We start from the raw sequence: 27,765 nt of genomic DNA, 5'->3' as shown, positions 1-27,765 counted from the left end.
GATAGTGTGGACTCATTCCTCCTTGTCTGTTAAACAAGCATGTAGCACGGTATCTAAATTACCAGGATTTTTTTGTTTGGCATTGTTTCCTCAAAAATTACGTCTATTAAAAAACAAAATATTACGGAGTGTTGAAACAAAAGCCAAATCAAGTGGCGGGCATTTTGCAATAACGAACATCTGTACAAAATTCAATCCAGATCCTTCAGTTACAGTTTCGAACCTTCCCTTGTGAGAACGAATTAGCATGCGTATAGGACCGCTTAGAAAGGGAAACATTTTCAGAGTAGAGTACCTTGCAACGGCACATATAAAAGAAGCAAAGCTCTATCCATACAGATATTCAAAGACAGATTAGGACACACTTCATCAAACTAATAGAGTTACAATGGTGCACCCAAATACAAAGGAGTATGTTTTGCACCATCAAACACAAGCAACGTGATAGGACAATCCACAGGTCTATTGCCGTTGCTTGGTGGCCAATTACGATAATATTTTGGCGAGCAACCTTGTCGTCATCATCAGGGAAAAGGTAATGAACTGCTTTACAAATAACTTTTACAAGTCCTTAGAGCTAGGATAATGCCATGAAAGATACACTACGTTCACAGTATGTACTCACTGTATACTTGAATACATGTTTTGACCAAAGCATTATATCTGTAAACCTTCACCACAAAGATGATTCATCCTACACGCACGCTTTAAATCTAATTAGTTATAATGTAACTCGGCCGATGATGCAAAGCGTTTTTTTTAATATCTCAAATAAGTCATTTATTAAAAGCTATGTATCCCGTGTAGTTACCGAATTTAAGCACTGACAATATGTTCCAGAAAGCAGCTATGGCGCCAATAATTCTATACGATTACGACGACAGCCCTCCGTGCACCCTAGTGCGTATTGTAGCCCGCCTGGTTGGCGTCGAGCTCAAGAAAGTGAAACTAAATGACGTCAAAAAAGAATTGGCTACTACTGAAATGACGCAGGTACGTTTAGTGCTTTTTACTGTTCCAAACTACAGAGAATACATGAAATCTTGAAAGTAGCTCCTGTATTTGGAACTACCCATTTACACACAAGTGCATGCGGTTCCGTGTAGGAAATTGTGCTATACGTAGATTGTGTTAGTGTACAGTGAAATTCCTGTGATATTCCTAACGTTACGTAATTGTAAAGTAACGTTTGAGGAACACGGGAGAAAAGATTAAAATATTATGTGCTTTCTTGTATATGTTACCCAAATTTAGATAACCTGATAGAAATCAGTATTTGCGGTTAAACATAAAATTACATATTAAATGTTCGTAGTACGACTCCACAGTGCAAGTGAAGGACTAGTTTTTCAAATGAAAGCATTAAGAAATAAGAAAATGAGTTTAAGGTTTTACGATGAGCTAAATTATAACAATCAAATTATATAGTTAGTTCTGAATCTTCATAACCCCTAATATCCTGTGAAAGCTTAATCTTTTTAGTTCCGTCATTGCAATGAAAAACTACTGCAGATTTTCCGTCTCATGTAAGGCACAATTACTTACTTTTCTTCATTCAAATGCTTTTTAGCACCTCCACTGCTATCGTGACTGCGTAATAGCTTTATCCAACAAATATTTAGGCGTAGATAGGAGTTCTAATGATACAATACATCGACAGTTACTTTTAAAAGAAAATCGTCGCACAGACGAAAGCGATAGCTTTGGAAATAACATTTCGATGGAATAAACGTTACTAAATGATAAAATATTATTTACGTCATGGATCAAACCCACAAAAGTAAATACTTTCAACGAAACTCAATGATATGCTTCTCTGAATATGCAAAAGGTGTTAAGGAACGTGTGGAACGAACAAATCTAACACAGTTATTCTATTCGCTTCATAATACGCAGTTACATGAAAAATGATTAAAAGCTTTGAACATTGCAAGTGGTGTAAAAAATAAAACTGATGAAAACTTTTCACATACAGTTGGGTGGAATTTTAAGTATTAAATTCAGACAGAGAAAAAGAACATTCTGTTTATAAATTATTGAAATATTATACTATAATTCAGATTATACAGTAGCTACCTCTGAGTGAGGTAAATCTTACGGTTCCATTTCAGTAAGTGGAAGAATATTTCTGAAGCTAATTTTTCGTATGCACTTAACTTCGACGTTAGCCCTGGACCGGTGAACAAGCGAGAAAGAGTCCCATATATTCGTCGAACGTGCCATACTCTAACAGTACTAGAAACATTTATCATCGTATTTCATTTACTTCCCGATTTATTCATCCTAGCAAGATCAAGACTATCGCGTCCTCTCTGAACCCTAACAGGCATTTTTTCATTACGTTAATTACGATAAACACATTATAAGAGATCTTGCATCTAATATAGAATCAGGCATTTAGAAATAACAATAACATAAAAGAGCCATAGTCTCTGCCAAGGGGACTGACTTGCTTGCCTCTATGGTCAATATAGCCGCGGGGTAGGAGCTGCAATATCGTAAGGACACATTTGAAGAGGCCAATATCAATGCTGTTCCTGAAATGGAGCTGCAGCCTTTTCAGTAGTTGTAGGGCCAACAGGTTGTTTGATTAACTGGTCTGGCCTTGTAACATCGCCAACATGACGTTGATGGACGGGTGCTGCGAACGGCTGAAAGTAAGGGAAAAGCCCAGCCGTTGCTTTTCTGGAGGTGATGAAGCTCTACTGCAAGGTTAACTTACGATAGCTTTCTCTTGCGTAAAATAGTCCGATAGGAAAATAGTCCTTAGTTCTGATCCCCAGGCGGGCACTACTCGGGATAATATTGTCATCGGGAAAAATAAAACTGGCGTTTTGCGGATTAGATCAATTAAACGGGTAGGTAGGTCAGAAAATTGTAAAAGGGAAATGGATAGGTTGAAGTTGAAACTTCCTGGCAGATTAAAACTGTGTGCCGGACCGAGACTCGAACTCGGGACCTTTGCCTTTCGTGGGCAAGTGCTCTACCAACTGAGCTACCCAAGCACGACTCACGGCCCGTCCTCACAGTTTTACTTCTGCCAGTACATCGTCTTCCGCCTTCCAAACTTTACAGAAGCTCTCCTGCGAACCTTGCAGAAATAGCACTCCTGAAAGAAAGGATACTGCGGGGACGTGGCTTAGCTACAGCCTGGGGGATGTTTCCAGAATGAGATTTTCACTCTGCAGCGGAGTGTGCGCTGATATGAAACTTCCTGGCAGATTAAAACTGTGTGCCGGACCGAGACTCGAACTCGGGACGTTGAAGATGGTTTTTGTGGGAATTAATGAAATCCAGTAACAGGATGAACAGGTCTTCTGGTCAGGTGAGTATGGGCTATAAACACAAAATGAAATAGGAATAATAGAGGATTACGTCGATAATGAATAAGAAAATGGGAATGCGAGTAAGCTGCTGTGAACAGCACAATGAAAACATTATCGTAGTGAAGACAGACAGGGAACCAACACCAACGACTGTAGTACAAGTTTACATGCCAACTAGCCTTGCAGATGATAAATTGAAAGAATATATAAATTGAAAGAATATATGATGAGTTAAAAGAAATTATTGAGATAGTTAATGGAGAGGAACATTTAATTGTCATGGGTGCCTGCTGGAAGAATTCATTAACAGGAAGAGGAAGAGAAGGAATGATAGCAGGGGAATATGGACTGGGGGGAAGGGGCGGGGGGAGAGGGAGAAACGAAAGAGGAAGCCACCTGGCAGAAAGTTTCACAGGGCCTAATTTAATCATTACTAACACTTTATAATCATGACGGAAGGTTTTGTACGTCGAGGAGACCAGAAGACGCTGGAAGGTTTCAGATTGAACTCGTAATGGTAAGGCAGAGATTTGGGAACCAGATTTTAAACTGTAATATCTAGGGGCAGATGTGGAATTTGACGATAATTTATTTCTGTTAAGATGAGGATTACAACTAAAGTAACGGTGAAAAGGTAGGAAATTAAGGAGGTAGGATCTATATAAGCTGAAAGAAGCAGAGGTTATTTAGAGTTCCAAACGGAGAATTGGGCAACGACTGAGTGTAACAGCTGAAAGGAATACAATAGAAGACGAATGATTAGCTTTGAGAGATGAAATAGTGAAGGCAGTTGGGGATTACATAGACTACAAGAAAGACCTAGTGCAAATCCTTGGATATCGCAAGATATATTAAATATAACTGATTAGAAATTTGTCGTAACGTCTTATGATACCAAACTGCTGAAGTCATCGGTCCCTAAGCCTACACACTACTTAATCTCACTTAAACTAACTAATGCTATGGACAGCACACACACCCATGCCCGAGGGAGGACTTGAACCTCCGACGGGGAGAGCCACATTGACCGTGACAAGATGCCTCAGACCGCACGGCTACACCGCGCGGCAAATATAACTGACGAAAGGAGAATAGAAATTTAGCAAATGAATTCGGCGAAAATGAATACAGTGGTCAAAAAATGAGGCTGACAGGTAGTGCAAACTGGCAATTCAGGATTGACAATAGGAGAGATGCTAGGTTGTAGAGGTATACATTGCTGTGGAAGAAATAGATACGAACTTCATGGGAACAATAGATACCACCTGCAGGAAAGTTAAAGAGACATGTGGAGAAAAGAGAATCAGCTGTTTGAATGCCAAGAGCTCAGATGGAAGAAAATCTACTTGAAGGCAAGAAGAAGATTGGAGGTATGAAACTGTGAGAAAAATTTGACATATCTCTGGAAGACCAAAGTTGGAGCAAGGCCCCTGCAGAAGGCTTACGATCAGATCTACTGGTTAAAATGGTTCAAATGGCTATAAGCACTAGGGGACTTAAACCATCTGAGGTCATCAGACCCCAGACGTAAAACTGCTTAAACCTAACTAACCTAAGGCCATCACACATGCCCATGACCGAGGCAGGATTCGAACCTGCGACCGTAGCAGCAGCGCGGTTCCGGACTGAAGCACTTAGAACCGCTCGGCCACAGCGGCTAGCAGATCTACCAGCATCCTAGCGTGGGAGAGCCATGAGAAAGCTATTCCACTAGTATGCAAGACGCATGAGACAAACGAAATACCTTAAAACGTCAAGAAGAATGTGATAATTTTCAATTCCAAAAGAAGCAGATGCTGTCAGGTGTGAATATTACTATTAGTTTAATAACTGGTTGCAAAATACTGACGCGAATTATTTCCCAAAGAATGGTTAAACAGGTACAAGCCGAAATAGAGGAAGATCAATTTGGATTCCCCAGAATTATAGGACTGGGTTATGGAAAGGCAAATCTACGTTTATAGCTTGTTTAGACCTAGAGAAAGCTTTTGACAGTGTTGACTGGAATACGATCTTCTAAAGTTCGGGGAAAATAAATAAAAACTTTGCCATTAGCTGATGACATTCTAATTCTATCAGAGATGACAAAGTAGTTAGAAGAGTGAAACTTCCTCGCAGATTAAAACTGCGTGCTTGGACCGAGACTCGAAATCGAGAGCTTTGCCTTTGTTGGGGAAGTGCCCTACCATCTGAGCTACCCATGCACGACTCACGACCCGTCCTCACAGTTTTAATTAAGCCAGTACCTCGTCTTCTACCTTCCAAAGATTGTTGAACCCAATGGCTAGAGTCTGGAAAGGAGGATATAAAATGAACGTCAACAAAAGTAAAATAAGGACAATTGGGTGTACTCTAATTAAATCCGTTGATGCTGGGCGAATGACACATTAAATGTAGTATACTGAGTTTGATATTTTTGACGACGGTCGAAGCAGAGGGGATATAAAATGTATGCCGGCAATTGGAAAGGAAAGCCTTTCTAAAGAAGAGAGATTTGTTAACACAGAATATAAATTTGAGTGTCAGGACGTCTTTCCTGAAGGTATTTGTGTGGAATATAGCCTCGTTTGAAAGTGAATCGTGGACGATAAGCAGATCAGAAAATAAGAGAACAGAAGCTTTTGAAACTTGATGCTACCGAAGAATGCGGAGGAATACATTGCTACATAGCGTAGCTAATGAGGAATTGCTGAACAGAATTGAGGAGAAAAGCAATTTATGGCGTAACTAGAGTAAAAGAAGCGATTTATTGATGGGACACATTCTCAGAGAATCGTCGATGTAGTAATGGAAGGAAGTTCGGGGAGTAGAGAGAAAGAGCAAGTTATTCATCATTTGGATTTGCAGATCCTTGTGTCTACCGTGTTTGCAGTTAAAATTGTAGGATGTGAGGTCCGCCAGATTAAACAGATCACTCATCAACAAACAGAACTACACAAAAGAACTAAACACAATAAAACAAAACGCAGTGGAAATTGGTTATAATACTCGTATGGTAGACAAGTTAAATAAAAAAATATGTACACAGTACAAAAATGAACATACTACACACACACACACACACACACACACACACACACACACACACACACACAAATCCTCACCTAACCCAGAACAACACAAAACACAACGACCACACACATGGCATAACAGAGCAACAACACCCACATACAAAACGAAATGGCGCATACTCACCTACAGTAACAATATTGTTCACAGAATAGGCAACAGATTATAGAAACAGGGACTCCAAATAGGATGCAGAAAAGAGAACACAACACAGAAAAAGATGAGAACTCAAGAAACATCCGTGGATGAAGTTAATAGATCAGGAATATATGAACTCACATGCAACACTTGCTAGTCAGTGTATATAGGACAAACCTGCAGAAACTTCAAAACCAGATATTCAGAACATCTTAGAGCTTTAAAAAGCAACAGCTCCCATAGAACATTTGCTGACCACCTTATAGCCCACAATCACCTCCCAACTACAATAAAAACAGACTTAAGAATACTAAAACGCAGTCACAGCCAATACAGCAAACTGACTACTGAGGAAAACTTCCACATACAGAAGGCAATAGCAGAAGGAAAACAGGTCATAAGTGGATACACTACACTCTGCAAGAGCACACAATTTAACACATTAAAGGAACTTTAGAAAAAAGACAACACAAACAGATAAAATCTACCCACACACACACACACACACACACACACACACACAAAAGATAAAATGTAAGCGAATTTCAAATTTGGGGCCGAACTCTCTGGTGAACAAATGAACACTGAAAGGCCTGTGACATACAACAACCACAATAACACTGTGTTTTGGTGATGTGTAAAGTGCTTTTACGACATTATTTGTGAAAATACGTGTTATGTTTACATGAACATCATGACACCTGGCCATGAGGCTGAGAATAAAAGGGCTTGTCACACGAAAACGTAAGTAACGAAGAATATAGGCGCGAAATATCGCGACAAATTAAATCATGTTTTAGATCATATGTTAACTCTCAACAAAATTTCTCATTAATATCGTTTATTTGCAGATGACAAGCTACCTGTAATAAATAATACACAAGTGGTTCGGAAAAATCATGCACACCAAGTGTAAAGGTATTAAAAAAGATAAACGAACTATGTTCGAAGTAAATATCTACGTAATTTTGTAATCATTTAATATAAATGTTCACATTTCAGGATAAATAAAACGGAAACCCACTGATGATGGCACAGTGGTGTGAAACATGTTTGGGTACTTGGAAATTACGGTGTTTTGCATAATTGGCAGACTACCCATCCTACAAATAGAAACCGCAAGAGACGAAAATTGTTATCATATTCAAATAAATGTAGGTCGCAGTAGTTACTTGGAGATGAAGAGGCTTGCAGACGATAGAGTAGCGTATAAAGCTGCATCAAACCATTCTTCGGGCAGAAGACCACGACAGTGATGAGATAAATGAAATTATTTGTTCAGAGGATTAAAGGAGACGAGAATTTAATTTTCATGGGTGGCTGAAATTCCATAGTAGATAATGACGCGAATTAAATTGGTATAGGAAAATAAAATTGAGAAGTTGTATGAAAAACGAAGCCACTTGTTAGATTAGTGCATATACCAGAATTTTATCATTGCCATCACATATTTTAAGATTTCATAGGTTGCATACTTGTAAGAGACCTGAAGACATTGGGAAGTTTCAGAATCATTATATACAAGTAAGACAGAGATTTCGCAAACAGATTTTAAATATTTCAGGGAGAACATGTGTACAGTGGCCACAATGTACTGATTATGAACTGGATACAAAACCTGGCTAAGTACAGAACGATGTAATATTAAAAAGATGGAAAGTGGACGTACTGAAAAAGGAAAGGATGGTGTTAGGAGCCCAATGGCACAATTAATCGATGACTGATTGAAATAGAGGAATGGCAAACAAAAAGATACGAATGGAGAATTTCGATAGATGAAACAAGCAAAACGACCAGTCCTAGCCGACATCGTTGGTTAACAAAGAGGATATTTAATCTAATTACAAAAGCAGAAAATTGAAAAAAAAGTAGCAAATGGAGCAGACAAAGAGAATACGAAAATCTAAAACAGTGAAACTGACAGCTAGTGCAAAATGGCAAAGCTGGACTAGACAAATCGTGCAAGCCTGTAGAAATGTACATGACCATCAGAAAGACAAATGTTACCCACAGAAAAGCTAAGAAGACCTTTGGAGAAGAATGAAGCAGCTCTATGAATGTTAGGAGATCAGGTAGTATACCTCTACTTAGCAGTGGAGGGAAGGCTGAAAGACGGAAAGACTATTGGACTGTCCATACTGGAAACAAACTTGAAGAACTTTATTACAGAACGAGAAGAGGAAGTACATGAAATGTGAATTATCAGACTGCGAGGAGAATTTGACAGAGCACTAAATGCTTCAATTGAAACAACGACTCTGGAGGGGGAGGCAGCCAAGATGAAAATATCCCAACTGGGGCATTTTAGGGACGGGGGAGAGGCTACGTGGAAGGGAGAGGAAGAAAACCACAGACTTTGAGAGAAATGCAATAACTTCTATTTAACAAACAGTAGCGAATATTACCAAAAATCTGTTTAAGGACTCACGGTTGGAATCTTTTAGAATACGCACTGACTAAAGGCAAACCTACATTCACAGAAAATATTGATTGAAACACCCCTTTCAATTTCTGAGGAAACAGGGATATAATAGAGCAAAAAGTTATCTATTGCTTGTATACTCACCAGACTGCTGTTACCATATTCAAAGGACATGAAGAGGATAGACTTGTTGAATAAGGAGGAAATGTTGTAATCTTTTTCGGAGACTATTCAATATACACACAAGCAGTACAGGAAACTCAAGAGAGTTTGTTTGAAAAAGGAATTAAAGTTAAGGGTGAAAAACTAAGGAAATCGTGGTTTATTGATGACATAGTACTACTGTCTGATACAACAAAGCCAATGAACTGGATAAGCAGTTGAACGGAACTAACAGTCTTCAAAGGAGGTTATAAGACGGATATCAACGGAAGTATAACACAAGTTATGGAAATGTACTCGAGTTAAATGAGGTCATTAGGTTATAAAGAGCGAAGCGTAATTACTAATACAACCTACCCAGAAAACATGACATCTTTCATCACCCAGTTCTTCAGAAGTTAGTTGAAATTAAACAGCTGAGTGGACGAATTTTCCACGCCAATATTTCTTTAGATTTCGATTTCTCGTTAAATCTACGTTAGAACCTTTTTAAATATTTTCTGTACTTTCGTTAATAATTTCTTAAACGAAGTGCATTGCGTTGTTTTCTTAAGAAAAATAAAGCATAAATTGGTAATTCAGATGAAATAATATCCTCTAGTGTAACATGAAGTGCAGTACCATAGTTATGTGCTGCTCTGTGTTGTTTCAGAAAAATCCGCAGCGCACAATTCCGACGCTGGACGACAACGGCTTAATTCTTACTGAAAGGTTAGTGCAAACATAATCTTATAACACACGCGAAAGGATTAGTAATGGCGAACTCGCTGGTAGAGACATTCAACAGTCTGGGACTAGCGACATATTTACTGAAAAAAAGCACCGTTTCAGTCATAAAGGAAACGGCCCCGTAATTGTTCAAATGATTATTTTAAAAAGTAATTTCTTTTTTCGACAGAGTCACAATAATTTAAGTTCCAGATTCCCTCTTTCGGCCATCATCGACCTTCTTCAGATTATAAGAGAGATGCTATAGTTCTCTCCAACCACTGAGGAAACCACATTGTCACTGAGACTTTCTTATTGTGTTACGCGTTTGCCTACCCAGATTGTAAAAACGAATTAATTATTCATTTACACTATTTGTTTTATGTTTCTCTCAGCAGATTTCCAAGTTCATCTACGTTGTAATTTTTTGGGTTCTGTACCTCAATCGGTAAAATCGAAAACTTTAGAAGGTAACTTTGTTGTGGGTGTGTCCGTCTGTCTGCTTGCCTGCCTATCCGGCTGCTAAAAACGCTTTTCCTCAGGAGAGGGTAGATGTGTCAAGATGAAATATATATCTACGGTCCCATGACGGTGTAGGAAATGAAGCTTCATGGGCAGTGCAATAGAAGGTACGCTCATTTATGTCATATATTTTGATACTCGCAAACTCAGTCATCAAAACCAATGGGCTACTTCCTGTTGACTCGGAATCATTAAATTTTGCAAGAAGCAAGGTTTCACAGTACAACCACAGGAAAAATCCAACATATCAATTTGTAATTACATTGCCCCCTCCCCCCAAAAAATTGTCATTTGTTATCTGCCTGCCTGTCCGTTCATCTAACTGTTAAGACCCTTTTTCTCAGGAACTGGTTGACAGTTCAAGAAGAAATTTGTTTTACGTACTAAGATCTCAGTTCTCTTGCCAGTGTAATAAATGTAGGCTCCGAAGACTATACAATAAACAGATGAGGCTGTTTACGTTATATATTTTTACACTGGCAAACTCAATCACCAAAACCTATAGGATATTTCCGTTGACCTTGAACCATGAAATTTGGAAAGAAATCAGATTTCACATTGCAAATGAAGAGGAAGAGGCATTCATTTGTTATTACATCACACAAAAGATATTTATTTTCTTATTTGCTAGTCGACTTCAGTTTTAAAGCATTCTCGATAGTCGTGGTATTCCAGGGACCAATACTTTGACAGTTTCAATGTCGATAACAGATATAAATCTTTTAGAATTTTTATACTCGGAATATATGTACAGTCTATGTACATAGTTAAGTTTGCACGGAACCCTCAGTGCGCTAGTTCTACTCGTAGCTGGCCCTTTTTTCTGACTACAAGGCCTGGTTGTACATTTTGCACTGCTTAGTGCACTTGGTACAAGAAATGCACAGTGCTAGAGCGTGATAATCTGTAACACAATTACGCCCGAATTCAGTTTGTTGTTTAAGGTTGCCAGTTTAGTGTTTCGAATCACTAATTGTAACAGACAACGGTATGTAAAGTGAGACGCCATCTCTCTTACTTCACTCTGGACTACAGTCTTCACCTCGAAGATTCGTTTGATGCAGGTCCCCAATGCATCTCCCGTGTGCAAGCATCTCCCTCTCTGCAGAACTATTGCAACCTACATCCTCTATGACCTACTTGTTGTAGAGAATTCTTCCTCTCCCTACAAATTTTATCCGCCACACTTCTCTCTGAACCAAGTTTTTATTCGCTGATGCCGCAGAATTCCTTTTAATAGTTACGTTCTGCCATAAAATACTTCCTCGCCAGTCAGTTCAGTATACATTTATTAGTTAACCTATACATTTAAGATTTAGCCCTCTTCTGTGGCACCACATTTCTTGCCTTTCCTGCTTATTTCAAAAGTTTCACTTCCATTCAAGGCTACATTGTAGGCAAATACTATTTGAAAATACTTAACGACACTCATATTTGGTGTCTTTATTCTCCTCCAATTCTGTGTAATATTAATCACACAGTCTTGCCACCTATAGTTCAAATCGTTGTTTGTATTCTTCACAGTTCGGACGTTTATATTTGCTGACTTTATGTTTGTGCCTATCGTTCCATAATTCTAGCAGACGCGCTTCATTTCTAGTAAGATAATTCTCCGTTTATGACGCACCTTTTCCTCTTTTTGGCACCTCTTTGCACGAAAGACAATGCAAATGCAAGCCGTGTATGAGCTTCATCACCCAGCTATGTACCTGATCTACTTGTAATGTTTCACACTTAGGCTAGGACACGGTATTGAATTTTATAAGTTAATTTTTAATTCTAAATTGCTTTGCAGATTTTATTACATCAGTACTTCTTCTGTAGTGGTCAATCCAAGGATTGGTTTGCAACAGCTACAATGGCAGCTTGTCTCCATTCTGTGCATCTTTCAGCTTTTCTCTTCATTTCTTTATAGGTGTTACATCCCACATCTTTCACGATTTGATCCATGTACCTCAGTCGTGGTCTTCCTCTTGGTCTTTTTCCCTCGACATATCCCTCTATGATTGTGTTCAGGAGTCCTTTATGTCTTAATAGATGGCCTGTACTATTTTACTAAAAATTTATACTATTCTTTACTTCTTTTTTTCGTACTTGGCAACTGTATTTTCCTATATTGTCAGTGACTGAGATACACAGGCTATGATTTACAGAAATATTTGCGAAATGTTTACTGTTTAGCATTACAATTCCTTTTTCGACATGTTTCCTACAGTATTTACCTTACAAAATATTCGGAAATTTATCTGTCTTTCAGAACGTCGATCATGACCATCACGTTCTGTTGTATATTATGATCGTGATGTGTTTGTATGGTTCTTACAGCTGTATCGCGAGATCATCACCCGTTATAACGGATGCCAAATGTAAATACATATACGTATGAAAGACATTATTTCGACGTATCTGGCACAAAATTAGTTTCCTTTTGTTATCCGTCTTTCAGTCTAGTGACTGGTTAAACGTGGCCCACCACGACATCCCCCTGAGGCGCGTACTGAAGCTGTAGTCAGAGTGAAAATAATATGTCAAGGATGCTACTGAATATATGATATATGAAAAGATTCGATCACCCACGTTTTGTTACAAGACTGACTGAGGAATTCGTGAGCCTTTAACATTACAAAAAAAGACTTCGCTGGGGGATTTGTAGTTCGTGGAAGAGTGGTGCCGTTTGAAGATTGTGATTTGCTTAAGAAAGGTAATGCAGAAGGCATAGAAAATTACCGGCCCATTTCGATGCTGTCAGCATTTTCCAAAATAATAGAAGCAATTGTGAAAGACAGATTATAGAATTACTTGAATAAATACAATCTTTTTAACGAATCAAATTTTGGTTTCCGAAGTGCCAAAAATACGGAGTCAGCCTTAATAGAACTCTCAAAAGTTGTACTGGATGCTCTTGATCAAGATGAGTGTGCCACAGGCATATTTTTGGATCTTTCGAAGGCGTTTGGTACAGTTGACGACAAGATTCTATTAAATAGGGTACAAAGAGTAGAGATGACACATACTTGAAATAAATGTATACATTTAGTAAAACACTTATCAGAATCAAAATACATTAATATAGGGGTTCCGCAAGGTAGCACATTAGGACCAATACTGTTCCTGGTATACATCAATGACTTTCCGAGTAGTGTTACTCATGGTGAAAAAATTCTCTTCGCTGATGACAGCAATGTTACAGACACTGATAAAATGAGAGAACTCCTTGCCGAGGAAGCAAATTTAACTCTCAAGGAAATTTATGATTGATCAAAAAACAATAAAGTGACATTGCACATAAAGAAAACTAATGCCATGAATTTCAGTTTGAAGAGGAAAATTTACAACGTTAAATTAAATGTGGATGGTACCTCTATAGACTGTGTAACAAATGCAAAATTTCTAGGAATGAATATTGATTCTCAGTTGAAGTGGTGTGAACACACAAAGGTATTTAAAATAGAATGTCATCACTATGTTATGCCCTTAGAATCCTATCATCAGTGTGTAACATGCAGTGTCTTTTAGTTACATATTATTCATATGTACACTTAATTCGTAGGTATGACATTATGACATTCTTTTTTGGGGAACAAAAGCGCAAAATATGAACACAATTTTCAAACTCCAGAAAAGAGCCATAAGAATAATAACCAAAAATACTAGTCGAGCTCATTGTAAAGATCTGTTCAAAACACTGGGGATTTTAAGTGCTCCATGTGAATACATTTACCAGTCAGTTGTACACATCAAACATAACATTTGTAATTACTGAGCAAACAGCTCTGTCCATGACCATGCTACAAGAAATAGACTCAACTTACATTTACCAAGAAAAAATTAACATAAAACTCAAAACAGCATTTTCTACAGAAAATGGCCCAGAGATCACCAGTGTGTGTGTGTGTGTGTGTGCGTGTGTGTGTGTCTGTAGTGAGTGAAGTGTTATGAAACAATGAGTGAATAGTGTGTGCAGTGACTGATAGTGAGATATGAGTGAACAGTGTGGCATTACATTATTTAATAAGTTATTTGTAAAAAAAAGTATTGTATACCAGGAGTAAATCTCATGATTGTCTCTAACTAGAAATCTGTAAATGCATGTCAATACGAATTATCTTATTATAAATTAGTCTAAACTTGTAAATACTATGACATGTCCTACATCCTTGTACAAAGAGATCCACAGATGAATAAAGCTACCACTACTGCTACTACCACTACTAGTACTACAGAATTCTGTCTAGAGCAACAAAACATGAGGTAGAAACATCTTCACGCCTCGATGTGCCGCGAAATCTGATAGAATCATTAATGTGAACACCTGACGTCATACTGGGTGAATTCCTTTGAACTTGTCCATGATCGACTTTTTCCGCATGCTTGTGTTCTTGCAGCAATAACTTTGATTTCTACGGCTTATTAAACGCTAATATTGATTTCATTATTCGGATTAACAGCACTGTTTACTTACCAATACCGTTGTGTATAGCCTGCGAGGTAGTATGTTGAGCTTCCGTAAGTGCTTAATATGCGTTAACGTCACTATGTTTTGTGCACCAGGCACGTTGTCACCACATAAGCGCCTGGTATCAGAGAATATGCAATGGATTCCCCGCGCCGTTCTTTGTTATCCCCCACTTCTGCTCAGAGCCAAGCAGCAGTCGGACTAGGGAATTACCGTTCATTGTTTTAACACAATAACACAAACGGCTGTGTTTCAATGGTGTCGTGATTTGCAAGCATGGAGTCTTTACAAATGCATTGGTATTGCGTTGTATTCTATCCCAGGTAACCATCGTCGTCTGTTATGGAGGTGACTTGTGGAGACACATCATTCTCCCAGTGTATCGAAATGACATAGCGGTGTAGCTTCTAGCCTCTGGTATGCGTACAGATCAAGAAAACTATACAGCATATCGGTACGTCACGAACATCCTGCGACCTCATGTGATACCTCTCAGCTGACAGTATCGTTCTGCTGTTTTACAACAGGTCGGTGCTCGTTCACGCATGGAGCGGGTCTCTACGAACGGTCTGCGTGATGTTGAGGTAGTCCCATCGGCAGAAAGATCTGCAGTTCCCTCCTCTATAGAGTACGAGAGTACGTGTGGAAGTAGCTCGGACGTCAAGTCATTCCCTGTGCCAGTACTAACAAGGGAAACTCCCCTCAGAGCTAGTGGTAAGGGGGCTCAGTGGACAGCCCGTGAGAAACTGAATAAAGACCAAACATGAAAACAGGAAGAAGGTGTACTGAACTGTAAAAAAAAAAGCAAAATAGAAACACTGAATACGCACTGAACACACTGAACACAAGGATAAGAAATATAATTCAGAGGAACGTAGAGCAGCAACGGCGTCGTGATTAACTGGTCACGGTGTTGAACCGCCAAGCGAGTGAGCAATGTTTGAACTTCCCTCGGGCAATTTTTTTTTTCTCCCTGTTCGCTGTATTCAAATTTGCGTCTGTGTCATGGCGTAACGTCCTTTTGCAACGACAAGGTGTAAGGTAGGGTCATTGAATGACAGTTGATTCTGCAAGACTACTCTGTTAGCAGGTGAAAGGGAATGGCTTTCGAATGGGAACCGTTTGATGACAAGGCGACAATCCACAGGAATCCTTCAGCGGGAAACACATACGGTGTGTCATACACAGAATAACTGATAGTACGTGTGTCATATCATAGGAACCTCTTGACGACGCACCTAATTTGTACGCCGGGTAAATGAGTGAGATATGCCTCCTTGCCCGATTTAGGCGTTAGTTGAATGTGAATGTGATCGCTCCGAAGGACATGATGAAAACATAATAGTTTGTCACTTAAACTGTAACAAATGAACGCAACACTTTCTCAGTCACACAGTTTCTCTGTGCTCTGTCAGAACATCTGTTTTTAACGTTTCTGAAGCTGCGTTCCGTTTTGCAAGTTTAAACTCTTAAGTACCTTCGTTGTGACATAGGTACAGCTGTTTTTCTGTTGTTTTCATTTCTGAGAGACGTCTATTTGGCATCTCGCCTGCTCTCACTATTCATCACATTTACTTGCAACGATAACGTTCACTTACCCTGCACTCCATATTCTATAGCCAATGTATCGTATGACAAAGGCCAAAACAACAGAAAGAGAACAAACATTTCAATGACCAGACGGACAGTTCATAATACCGTGAAAAATAAAATAGCACCAGGGAGTTTTCAACGCGGTTCGTCCGGTTTGCAGCCCAACACCGTAACCATTTAAACACGACGCCGCAGCTGTTACGTTTATTTTCATATTGCACTTCTTCGGCTTCGACCGTTTACTGTTTCTATTATGCTTTTTTCACAATTCAGTACACCTTCTTCCTTCTTTCATGCTTGATCTGGGCCATCTTACGACCAAATGTAAGGGGGATGCAATGGGGAGTTTCCCTTTTACGGACCAGTTACAACAGCTGCGGCTCAGCTTGCTTCAGGAGGGGCCGGAGCGACTCTGTCACACTCTTCCCAACGGAATCAGTGAATGAATTCAGGCCAGAGTTGGTGGAACATCATACTACCAAGTTCTTGATAAACATGACTCGATTTTGTACCACTGAAGTAACATCACATACCATCTCTACTCGTGAAGTTTCATTGCGTTTCCCCCTTCCGTTTTAAGTATTTCTCTTTTATTCTTAGGCAGCTTATTTTGTTTTAATAATTTCATGACCATCTTGTTTTCTGCCCATAATAATAATAATTATTTTTCTTTACAGCCGTGCTATCGCTATGTACCTAATATCGAAATATGCGAAGGACGATTCTCTGTACCCAAGTGGCCCGCATAAGCGAGCTCTTGTAAATCAACGGCTATTTTTTGACTTCGATATCTATGGATCTATGGTGAAAATCTGGGTAAGTTCTGCAGAAATTCGAGCTGTGAAAATACACGAGAAATGCTCACACGGTGAAAAGAAAAAAAAAAGAAAAAAAACTGTCTGTTCTCGATCTGATTTATTTTTCCTGTCCGCACAGATTCATACCTGCTTTTCTCCTTGTAAATCGTCGGGCATCAGGTTGTCGAGTATGAAACTACTCCGCGCCGTAACTGGTGGTGATCGGGAGAAAATTGTAGAACAGCAAACAAAGAAAGAAACGGTTATTTTCTACAGTTTTCACTCAAGTCGAATATCGCCAATTGTTTGAAGAGTTCTGTAGCCACTTCGTGAGTTACAGCAATTCATTACAACGATAGAACAATCTTCATCATTAAACATCAAGTCAATAGAGAAATTCAACCTGCTTGTCTGCTAAGTGTGTGTCACCAGCTCTGTGAGAATGAGTTGCAGTAAATTCAAACACATGACGAAAAACACACAATGTGCGAAGCTCGAAACCTCTCACATAGCATATGACGCTAAGTAGTATGGATTTTACTGAAATTCTGTGGATATTATATTCTGATAACGCAAACCAACCGAAAAACGCTGTTCAGTGAAATCACGGGAATGGAAAAGATGCCGAAGCTGAAAACCGGTTAAGACGTGGTTGTAACTTATCCATCTTAATCAAAGTTCATGTGGAGATAGCCGTAAAAGAACACAAGGAGAAATTTGGAAAATGGAGTTACATTCAGGGAAAGAAATAAAAATATTGAGTTTCGACGTTGTCATTAATTATGCCAGAGAAGGGTAAAGGTTGGATGATTGGTTGCAAACAGGTTCTAAGATGAACATTAATAAAAGTACAATAAGGATAATGGAGAATTGCAAAATTAAGTTTAGAAATTTTCGAGGTCATGGAATAAGAAATGAGACGCTGTAAGTCATAGTCGTATATTGTTACTGAGCACCAAACTAATTGACGCCATAACAGTGCAGAGGAGATTAAAGGCAGACTAACAGTATGAAAAACGTTTCTAAAAAGAGAGAGATACATGTTAAAATCGAATACAGATAATTAGATTTTTTTCAAATTCGCTGCTGTGTGGAAATGCAACTGAACTACAGTCGGTACAGGCAAGGAGAGAACAGAAGCTTTTCATATGTTGCGTTGTAGAAGAATGCTGAACGTCATATGGATAGACCGGATAACCAATGACGAAATACTGAATCGTGACGTAGGTTCACATGACAAATCATGAGGCATCGTGAAATAGTTAACGCATTAAGAACCAGATATTTTTATTTCTGCTTTCCGCAGTGGCCTGGTATTGGGCGGTGCCTGATTTTCATGCAGACCACACACGTAACTGTCTTGGAGGTCCTGTAATCTGTTATCGGTACTGTAGTTTGACTCCTTAAAACAGTATTTTATCGGATAGCAGTTTTTTGTATGCATATAATGATAAAAAATTTACATATCATCAACTCTGCATCAGTTTTATTATAAACTTTCAGTGCTTGAATATAAAACGTTTATGCACGTTATGAATCAATAATTTTTAATGCAAGTAGAAAGGAACAACTTTTAATAAATTATCATCGTGACATAATTGTAAACTACACTACTGGCCATTAAAATTGCTACACCACGAAGATGACTTGCTACAGACGCGAAATTTAACCGACAGGAAGAAGATGCTGTGATATGCAAATGATTAACTTCTCAGAGCATTCACACAAGGTTGGCGCCGGTGGGGACACCTACAACGTGCTGACACGAGGAAAGTTACCAACCGATTTCTCATACAAAAACAGCAGTTGACCGGCGTTGCCTGGTGTAACGTTGTTGTGATGCCATTGTAAGGAGGAGAAATGGATACCATCACGTTTCTGACTTTGATAAAGGTCGGATTGTAGCCTATCGCGATTGCGATTTATCGTATCGTGAGATTGTTGCTCGCGTTGGTCGAGATCCAATGACTGTTAGCAGAATACGGAATCAGTGGGTTCAGGGGGTAATACGGAACGCCGTGCTGGATCCCAACGGCCTCGTATCACTAACAGTGACAGGCATCTTATCCGCATGGCTGTAACGGATCGTACAGCCACGTCTCGATCCCTGAGTCAAGAGATGGGGACGTTTGCAAGACAACAACAATCCGCACGAACAATTCGACGCGGTTTGCAGCAGCATGGACTATCAGCTCTGAGACCATTGCTGCGGTGTACCCTTGACGCTGTATCACAGACAGCTCCGAGCGCCTGCGATGGTGTACTCAACGACGAACCTGGATGCACGAATGGCAAAATGTCATTTTTTCGGATGAATTACGGCCAGAGGTGGTTGTTCTGGGTACTGATTTCTCAGGATCTATGCACCCAAATTGCGTTAAAATGTAATCACACGTCAGTTCTAATATAATATATGTGTACAATGAATACCCGTTTATCATCTGCATTTCTTCTTGGTGCAGCAATTTTAATGGCCAGTAATGTACATTCAAAAATAATGATCATAACCCACTATATTATTAAGCACAAGAATAAATGCTTTAATCACATAGACAAAATATACACTTATTTCTGCAAGGTCCATTTTTCATTTGTTCCTTTGTTACAAAATTTACTATCGCTAATGCACACGTAGTACTGAACTGAGACAAACAAATATTTGGGCAATATTGTCACTGAGCCTTTTGGTTCGACTTATTGAGGAGACATTGTCCTTTACAGTTGCTATTGTTTCACATATTTATTTAACTTAGACTCAATATATAAACATACGTCCCTAGTGGTTTTGATGTATGGTAGTCTCTACATAGTAGAAGCACACAAAATTTCTAAATGTACAGTGTTTGATTCTTTTTTCTGCTGACAGCACAAACTCTCAGGTTCTGGTACGAAATTTCTCCTTTCCATAACTTGAAGTTGATACAGGTTCGTGTTGCTGCATGTCACCCGATAACCATCCAGGTGGATTTTTACTTGGCGCTCTCCCTGTTTCACAAGGGGATTGTCTGAGCGTATCTCACTCTGGGTCCTTAGAGCCTTCATTACCATAATCGATGATCTAGTATTTCCCCACCTACTGTAGAAACTGTTTGTACTATTTCTCATCTGGATTCATTGCACTGTAACTTCTAAGCGAGTTGAAAAGTCTTTAACTTATTAGATAAAGAACGAGTTTTTTGTTCATTGCTTCGACTTCCTTAAGACAGGACAGTTCGATAGCCACTGGTCCATACTATCAACTCCTGTGATGTGGGCATTGTACTGATTTACACACAGGCTTCAATATATCCTCTTCGGTTTTTCTATTTTTCATTGCTGTTATCTGAGACAGAAGCATTCCATTCTTGATGCTTTGGCTTTCATAGTTTGCCGTAAGGCTCGGGTCACTCCAATAGTACCACAGGTTATGTTTTTGCTTTTCAGGAGTAACTCTGTAGTTGACGTAATGTTATAACTGTTACCCTCGTAGATATTAAGCCACATACAAAGATAAGGGTCAAGAACTGGTACAACAAATTCATCCAATTTCTTTCCATCACCAGCGTAAATCTCCATATTGCAGATATAGCTTATGTCACTGTCCACACAGTCCAACAAGAAACAAATACTGCCTAATGTTTGCAAGGCTGTACGTTCGAAACCTCTCCACGAAATCATCCCCTCTTCCAAACACAATTGCATCTTCTGTTTATAAAATGTTCTAAATTTATTGAGGAAATGATACAGCTCACGCTGAACTTTGGAGAGTCTCTCCTCCCACATCTATTTTTCAGTTCCATGCCAGAATGTAACAATATGCTCCAAACTGTAGCGGCTGCGACTTATAGTTTATCTTTCCAACTATGTGTACTTGATTGTCGCATTAGAGAATTAGGCCAAAGAATTTCTTCACGCCTGTTTGTGTAACGGAAGACTAGTGTTGTAGGCCATTGTTTAAGTTTCACTGAGGTTTCATCGTGACAAGTGCACACTTCTTTGCAAAATAGTTCGAACATGTCCATCACCAAACATCAGGGCGATTACAGAAGCAAAAGAGTCACATTGCACTGCCGAAATGTAAAGACCAAAGGATAGCTTTCTAACGGTTGCAAGAGTGGATAAATGTCAATTTCTCACTTATTATTGTTATAATCATGATAAAATAAATCATTCACACGAAGAAAATTACCTTCATTGTTGCTGTCGGAATCACATGACACTATTGCCATCTTAGCTTCTTGACAGGTCTGAAATAGCCAACCTCACTGGAATCGTTCTCTGACCATACATGCATAACATAAATAGTCATCGGGATCATTATTCTCACTAGCAACATCTGATTATGCATTGGAAAACCCCCATAAAGTATTTCCTTGAAGATGATTGTAACCATCAAAACTGCTAGACAATATGCATGAAATTGTACAGCTGATGACATAAATACGCTTTTTCCAAATTATTGAACAGCCATAGAAAAGTTGTATTTCAAAGTCGTTCATTTCCTTCCGTTTGTGGAATAGGGCCAACTCTAAGAGGAGGATTGAATTCAAATTGAAGATGGCAACTGTCTCAAATATTAAAATACGGTCACAATGCTAGATAAGCAAAACGTACAAGAAGGCAGTCGCCTTTTCCATGTTGCCTATGGGTGGAAACACGTTAACTCAGCGATGTTTGTAGGCAGCGTGTAGTAAATACGACTTACTTCGCTATACGTCCGCAAGGGATGGGGTACGAAACACGAGAAAACTTGTGATCCGTCCGCAGTGTGTTAATTCCCTAACGGTGCAAAGCGTCTACGTAGCTGTGTGCTTGAGGCGAAGTGGGGTGGGAGTATTAGTGGAGGGAGTGGCGTTATTGTACATTGAGACCGAGGCTTGATTGCAGCAAGCAGTCTCAAGTGGATGACGGTTGCTGTAGTCATGTAGAGGTGAAGAGGACTGGGCAGCATGTAATATCAGAGACAGATGCGGCAACCAGACTTTTGACTAAAGACAAGATCAATAAAGTCTTTATCTTAAGTCGTAAGCGACCTTTTCGACTTGTTAGACAACGGGGACACATATGCATGGGAACAATTCGGCGGCGAATGTGCGGGAAAGTGCATTTTATTTCTATGAAGGTGTAAGTTGAGCCACCAGTGGTCTATCCGTAGTCGAACGGTAGCTCATCGTGTTCGGTCAGAGGGTTAGTTACCCACTGTAATAAAAGAACTGAGTGAATGGATCGACGATGAGCTTGAACGGTTGTTACGGGATGTCCGCCACGGACAAAGGTACCGAAAGAAAAGGTGCAGCATCTTTGATCAGTAATCAAAACGTCTTCAGCCGCAGTTTCGAAACCAGCCACCGCTTAAATTTTTAATAAAAATCATCAGCAGTGGTGGCCAAAGACTTTCAGCATAAGAAGTCACCCTCATTCTGCCACGTAAAAGTCACCCTCATTCTGCCAAAGCGGATGGAGGAGTGGACAGAATTTCAGGGCACTCTCTTCTCCTTGGGTCGTGAAACTCCACCTAAAGGCGGAAGAATCACCAATGATCAACAGCATGAGAATGCATAAGGAAATGGATACTGTATTAAAACACGTACTGTACATCCACAGCACATATGGCCTGTAATTGAAAAATGATTATCTTACCATTGGCAAAAGAATTCAGTTCAGTTCTCCTTTCGGATCTCCAGGAGGAGACTACTAAGGGGCAGGTGAACACGAGAAGAAGACTGGATAACGAACGATAGATTAACGTGCTACGAGTCGGGCCATGGAATGCCAGATGTTTGAACGTGGTAGGGAAGCAAGAAAATGTAAAAAGAGAAATGCTAAGGCCCACTCTAGATATAGTGGGGGTCAGTGAAGTGAATTAAAACACTAGTCAGGAAAAATCAGTGCGCAATGAAGTGAGATACGGAATTGAGAGTTACGCTTTTAATTCTCTGTGAATATAGGTACTGTGATAATGAATAGCTCAGTACGCAGTTCAGTTGGAGAGGAATGGTTATCTCTAAAATTGACAGTCACTAACTATCTTTATAAAATAAAGTTGATAACTCACATGGAACGTATTACATTATTTGAACTTTCAACTGAAGTTTCTGTCGTTACAAGACCAGTAAGTAGAGTTTTTAATAATTTATCTTTTGTCATAATAAGTAATCTTTATACGTATATTTTGCTCTATGATCAATAACAAAGATCTGTCAATATTTCTTTTTGGCTGCAGTATGCAGTTATTGAGGGAAACCCACCAGACCAGACGTATGTGGACAAAGTAAACGGTGGACTAGAGACTTGGAACAGAATGCTAGAAGGAAAGCAATGGCTCGCAGGGGATAACATCACACTGGCCGATTACTCTGCAGCTATAATTGTGTCAACAACTCAGGTAGTGCTGTTCTGTTTGTGTACAATTAGTCTAAGTGAAAACACAAAAGTAATAGCTAAGAATTCAATTTTCGAGTTGTTATGAAACAAGTAAAATTGTTATGTGCACACTGTTGCATCAATCTCACTTCTCTTCGGTCACTGTATTATGCTGCCTCTTACGTAACCCTTACTCAGTTAAGGTCAGTTTATTTGTAGGCAATATCCTATTTTATCATCTGAATTTCTTTGTTTAAAATGCTGAAAAAATGCAAATGCTTTGATTTTAACTATCAGCATTTATTTTATAGGATTGTACTTCTTGCTTCGCATGCTTATATCTCTTTTACTACGACATTTCTTATACACGTACTTAAGAATTTATACATATTTTAGATTTACTTTAGATTTTAAAATGTATTGCCTATGTACAGAAGAAATCTCAGTTCCATTTTAAATGGAATTTTATATCAGGATAAAGGAGATGCAAGCTGCAAGTTCTTCTCTGCTTTCTCCACTTACTAACTTTAAAGTGATCTGCGGCTATATAGGTTAAGAAGACAGTTTCAATAAGTTATAGCGGCCAGTGTAGCTAATTTTCTGACGTAATTAACGCCATAACATATGTGAAATGTGATTAGATAGCAACAAGACAAAATCGCAGCAAACCACTGTTCCAACGTCAGTTGAAGAGGTCCCATAAAATCCACCGAATTATATTAAACGTAAGAAAACGCCTCACTCATATATCGTTCCTCTTATTATCTTTGCACCTGAAAGTATTAAGTGAAAATCGGTTGAAGTTCTCGAAATGGTGTCAAGGAAAACTATAAACTGATGCAGGTTTATGTTCAAGATGTGTGTACAGATGAAACATGGCTCACAAACCATTGACAAGTCAGTAACATTCCAATATGTACCACCAGTCAGTTGAATATCCACACTGGCTGCTGATGGTGGAAAAGAATGATGTCCGTCTTTCAATGAACGTTTTGGAATTTCACCAATAATTGGGATTATAAAAAGCACAGTTATGTACACATCCAAAGATATGCTACCACACTTATTGCCAGACATCAGGTTGGACATAAGACACTCTTGTGGTACCAATATGGTGGATATCGCACTCATTCTGTTCAGATAATTACGGGCTTTCGCATAAAATTTGGAGGTCGTTCGACTGGTCGTTCATGAACACAAAACAGCATATACTACTAATAGCTATCTCTGCCCTTTTATTGTGAATAATGTAAAAGAAGTAGTCTACTAGGAAACTCAGACTCCAGAAGACAAAAAATGTCCCTTAAAGTACTGTGCTAGAAGAAAACTAATTGACTTATTCGGAAATGAATTCTACGTAAACGCTTTCCTTGCCATCGCCACTCTACATTTTATATCCTCTCTTCTTCGACCATCATCAGTTATTTTGCTGCCCAAATAGCAAAACTCATCAACAACCTGAAGTATCATATTTCTTATTCTGATTCCTCAGCATTACCTAATTTAATTCGACTACATTCCATTATCCTCGTTGTGCTTTTGTTAATGTTCATCTTATATTTTCCTTTCGAGACAATGGCCATTCCGTTCAACTGCTCTTCCATGTTCTTCGCTGTCTCTGACAGAATTACAATGTCATTGGAAAACCTCAAGGTTTTTATTTCTTCTCCCTGTAGTTTAAGTCGTACTCCAAATTTTTCTTTTCTTTCCTTTACTGGTTGCTCAATATACTGATTGAATAACATTGGGGATAGGCTTTAACCCTGTCTCATTCCCTCCTCAGCCACTGCTTCCTTTTCATGCCCCTCCATTTTTATAACTGCCATCAGGTTTCTGTACAAATTGTAAACACCCTTTCGCTCCCTGTATGTTACCTTGCTACGTTCAGAATTTGAAAGAGAGTATTCCAGTCAACATTGTCAAAAGCTTTCTCTAGGTCTACAAATGCTATAAACGAATGCTTGTCTTTCCTAGACCACCCTTCTAAGGTAAGTCGTAGGGTCAGTATTGCTTCGCGTGTTCATACTTTTCTACGGAATCCAAACTGATATTTCCCGAGGTGGGCTTCTATCAGCTTTTCCATTCGTCTGTACTGGATTTGTGTTAGTATTTTGCAGCTGTGACTTATTAAGCTGATCGTTCGTTAGTTCTCGCACCTGTCAGCACATGGTTTCTTTGGAACAGGAATTGCTATATTCTTCTTGAAATGTGAGGGCATTTTCTCTGTCTACATCTTGCTCACCAGATGGAAGAGTTTTGCGTGGCTGGCTCTTCCAAGGCAATCAGTGGTTCTGACGGAATGTTGTCTACTCCCAAGGCCTTGTTCCATTCAGTGCTCTGACAAATTCTTCACACAGTATCGTATCTCCCATCTCACCTTCATCTACGCCCTCTTCCATTTGCTTAATATTGCCCTCAAGTACATTGCCCTTTCATAGAACCTCTATGTACTCCTTTCGGTTTTCCCTTAGGACTGGTTTTCCATCTGAGCTCTTGACATTCATACGGGTCTCTTTAGTTTTCCTGTTGGCGACATCTATCTCACTCCTAGTGATATATGTTTCTGCATCATTATACGTTGTGGTAGATATAATAGTGTACGTACTAGGGGTAGACAAACATATTACAGAGGCACCAAAAGTACAACATGTTACCATGCCCAATACGTTGCAGGAAAATTACGGGCTAACCACTGGCTTTCAAAACAGCTCCCAGTCATGTTGTAGAAGATAAATGGGGGCCCTGTATGGTTTTCAGGGGAATCATAGACCATTCTTCCTGTAAAATAGTGACACGTTAGATAACTATGATGGTGATCACGTTCCCTTCTCTCCAAGTGGGCCATAAAGGCTCAATAATACTGATACCTGCTGACTGTGGCCGCCCGGTGGGATGCGACAATTCATCCTCCTGCTTGCCAAACCAGTCCTGGACGATGCGAACTGTGAGAACAGAGACACTGTCGTTTCGGAACACTTCCTCTACATTGGGAACAAATGTTGTACTATGTGATGGACACATAATCCTTGGCAATAATGGCCCTTGCTGAGTAGCATGTGGCCCACTTTATGACTGCCCGAATCATCACCGAACTCCCGCCGCGTTTCACTCTTGGGGCGTAAACTGGGCTGTAAGTTGGAAACAGTGTGAAGCAAGACTCGTCCGATCAAATAACTCTCTTCCACTGCACCATAGCCCAGGTTTTATAGCAACGGTACCACGTTAACCTGTGATGGGCATTTGTGGCAATGATGTGCGATTTTGGAATACCAGCTCGCCCTGTATTCCATGCTTAAGGAGTTCCCTTCGTATTGGTTTGATGCTGACAGGTTTCACGAGACAGACATTGTATACTGCAATGAATTTTCCTTTCTAATTTTCATCAAAATGCTGTTCGAGAATTGTCTATCACGCTTTTGCCCGCATTGTGGCATAATGGGTGACTGGTTGCCCTCTATGAAATATAAATATCTGATACAGTGCCTCGTGAAATATCAGACACTTGCGCTATGATGGTTACGGAAGCACCCACCATACGAACACCAACAGCGCAATCTGTAGGCTTGCCTAGAATCTGCAGCTATGCATTTTACAAGCTGTTTCGATATTTTTGTCCTGTCCGTGTACGAGCTACTTTTTTTCTTACATTTGGTGCAATACCGAACGGTAAATTGAGACGCTGTCACCTCGTTTGTCTTTGATTAAGGTCATGCATTTTACATTGTAGAAGTCTTCTTCTTAAGGGCTTCGACAGAAAAAAAGTTAAATAAGAAATAGTAACCTCCCAGAAAACAATGTTGGTATATGAATTTGGCAACAATAAATATTACTGATCACTTGCGTAGGTCATAAATTCGCCACACTGTGCGCTATAGCTTAGCAAAAGCCGTACGTAAATATGTTTACTTGTTTTGTACGTGTTTGTAGCTCTCTGTCTGAAGTGCATAAGCATGTTCTTTACTGGGAGGACGCTACTCAGTATACTGTATATTTTAAATGTTCTCTTCGTAAACGTGAGTTGATTCATGTAGTCTATTCGATAGTAATATATTCCTATATCTTCTGTTACAGAATATTCCAAAAACGGAATTTAATCCATACAAGTACAAAAATATTGCTGAGTGGCTCTCTAGAGTTGAGAGGTCTAACCAAAACTACGCAGACGAGATGAAAGTATTCCGTGAAGCCGTGAAACGTCATATAGAAAAGATACAAAAAAAATCAAAGTGA

The 27,765-nt window shown here is 39.3% G+C and overlaps 1 protein-coding gene across 1 annotated transcript; it reads left to right on the top strand.

Annotated features, from left to right (window-relative positions):
- The first annotated feature begins 849 nt into the window (after positions 1–849).
- Positions 850–27,765, top strand: LOC124775885 (glutathione S-transferase 1-1-like). The gene is made up of 5 exons (XM_047250718.1): positions 850–993; positions 9,770–9,828; positions 17,074–17,212; positions 23,396–23,557; positions 27,607–27,765. The coding sequence occupies exons 1-5, from the start codon at positions 850–852 to the stop codon at positions 27,763–27,765; spliced, it is 663 nt and encodes a 220-aa protein (XP_047106674.1).

Source organism: Schistocerca piceifrons, chromosome 2, assembly GCF_021461385.2.
Source record: "Schistocerca piceifrons isolate TAMUIC-IGC-003096 chromosome 2, iqSchPice1.1, whole genome shotgun sequence".
In the NCBI taxonomy this organism is placed as follows: domain Eukaryota; kingdom Metazoa; phylum Arthropoda; class Insecta; order Orthoptera; family Acrididae; genus Schistocerca; species Schistocerca piceifrons.
Note: the sequence above shows the minus strand (reverse complement) of the source record. Positions and strands in the feature narration are given on the sequence as shown.

Coding starts and splice junctions, on each gene's coding strand:
- LOC124775885 (XM_047250718.1), top strand. CDS start 850: ATGGCGCCAATAATTCTATACGATTACGACGACAGCCCTCCGTGCACC. Junction 994..9,769: donor CTACTACTGAAATGACGCAG/GTACGTTTAGTG, acceptor GTGTTGTTTCAG/AAAAATCCGCAGCGCACAAT. Junction 23,558..27,606: donor TAATTGTGTCAACAACTCAG/GTAGTGCTGTTC, acceptor CTTCTGTTACAG/AATATTCCAAAAACGGAATT.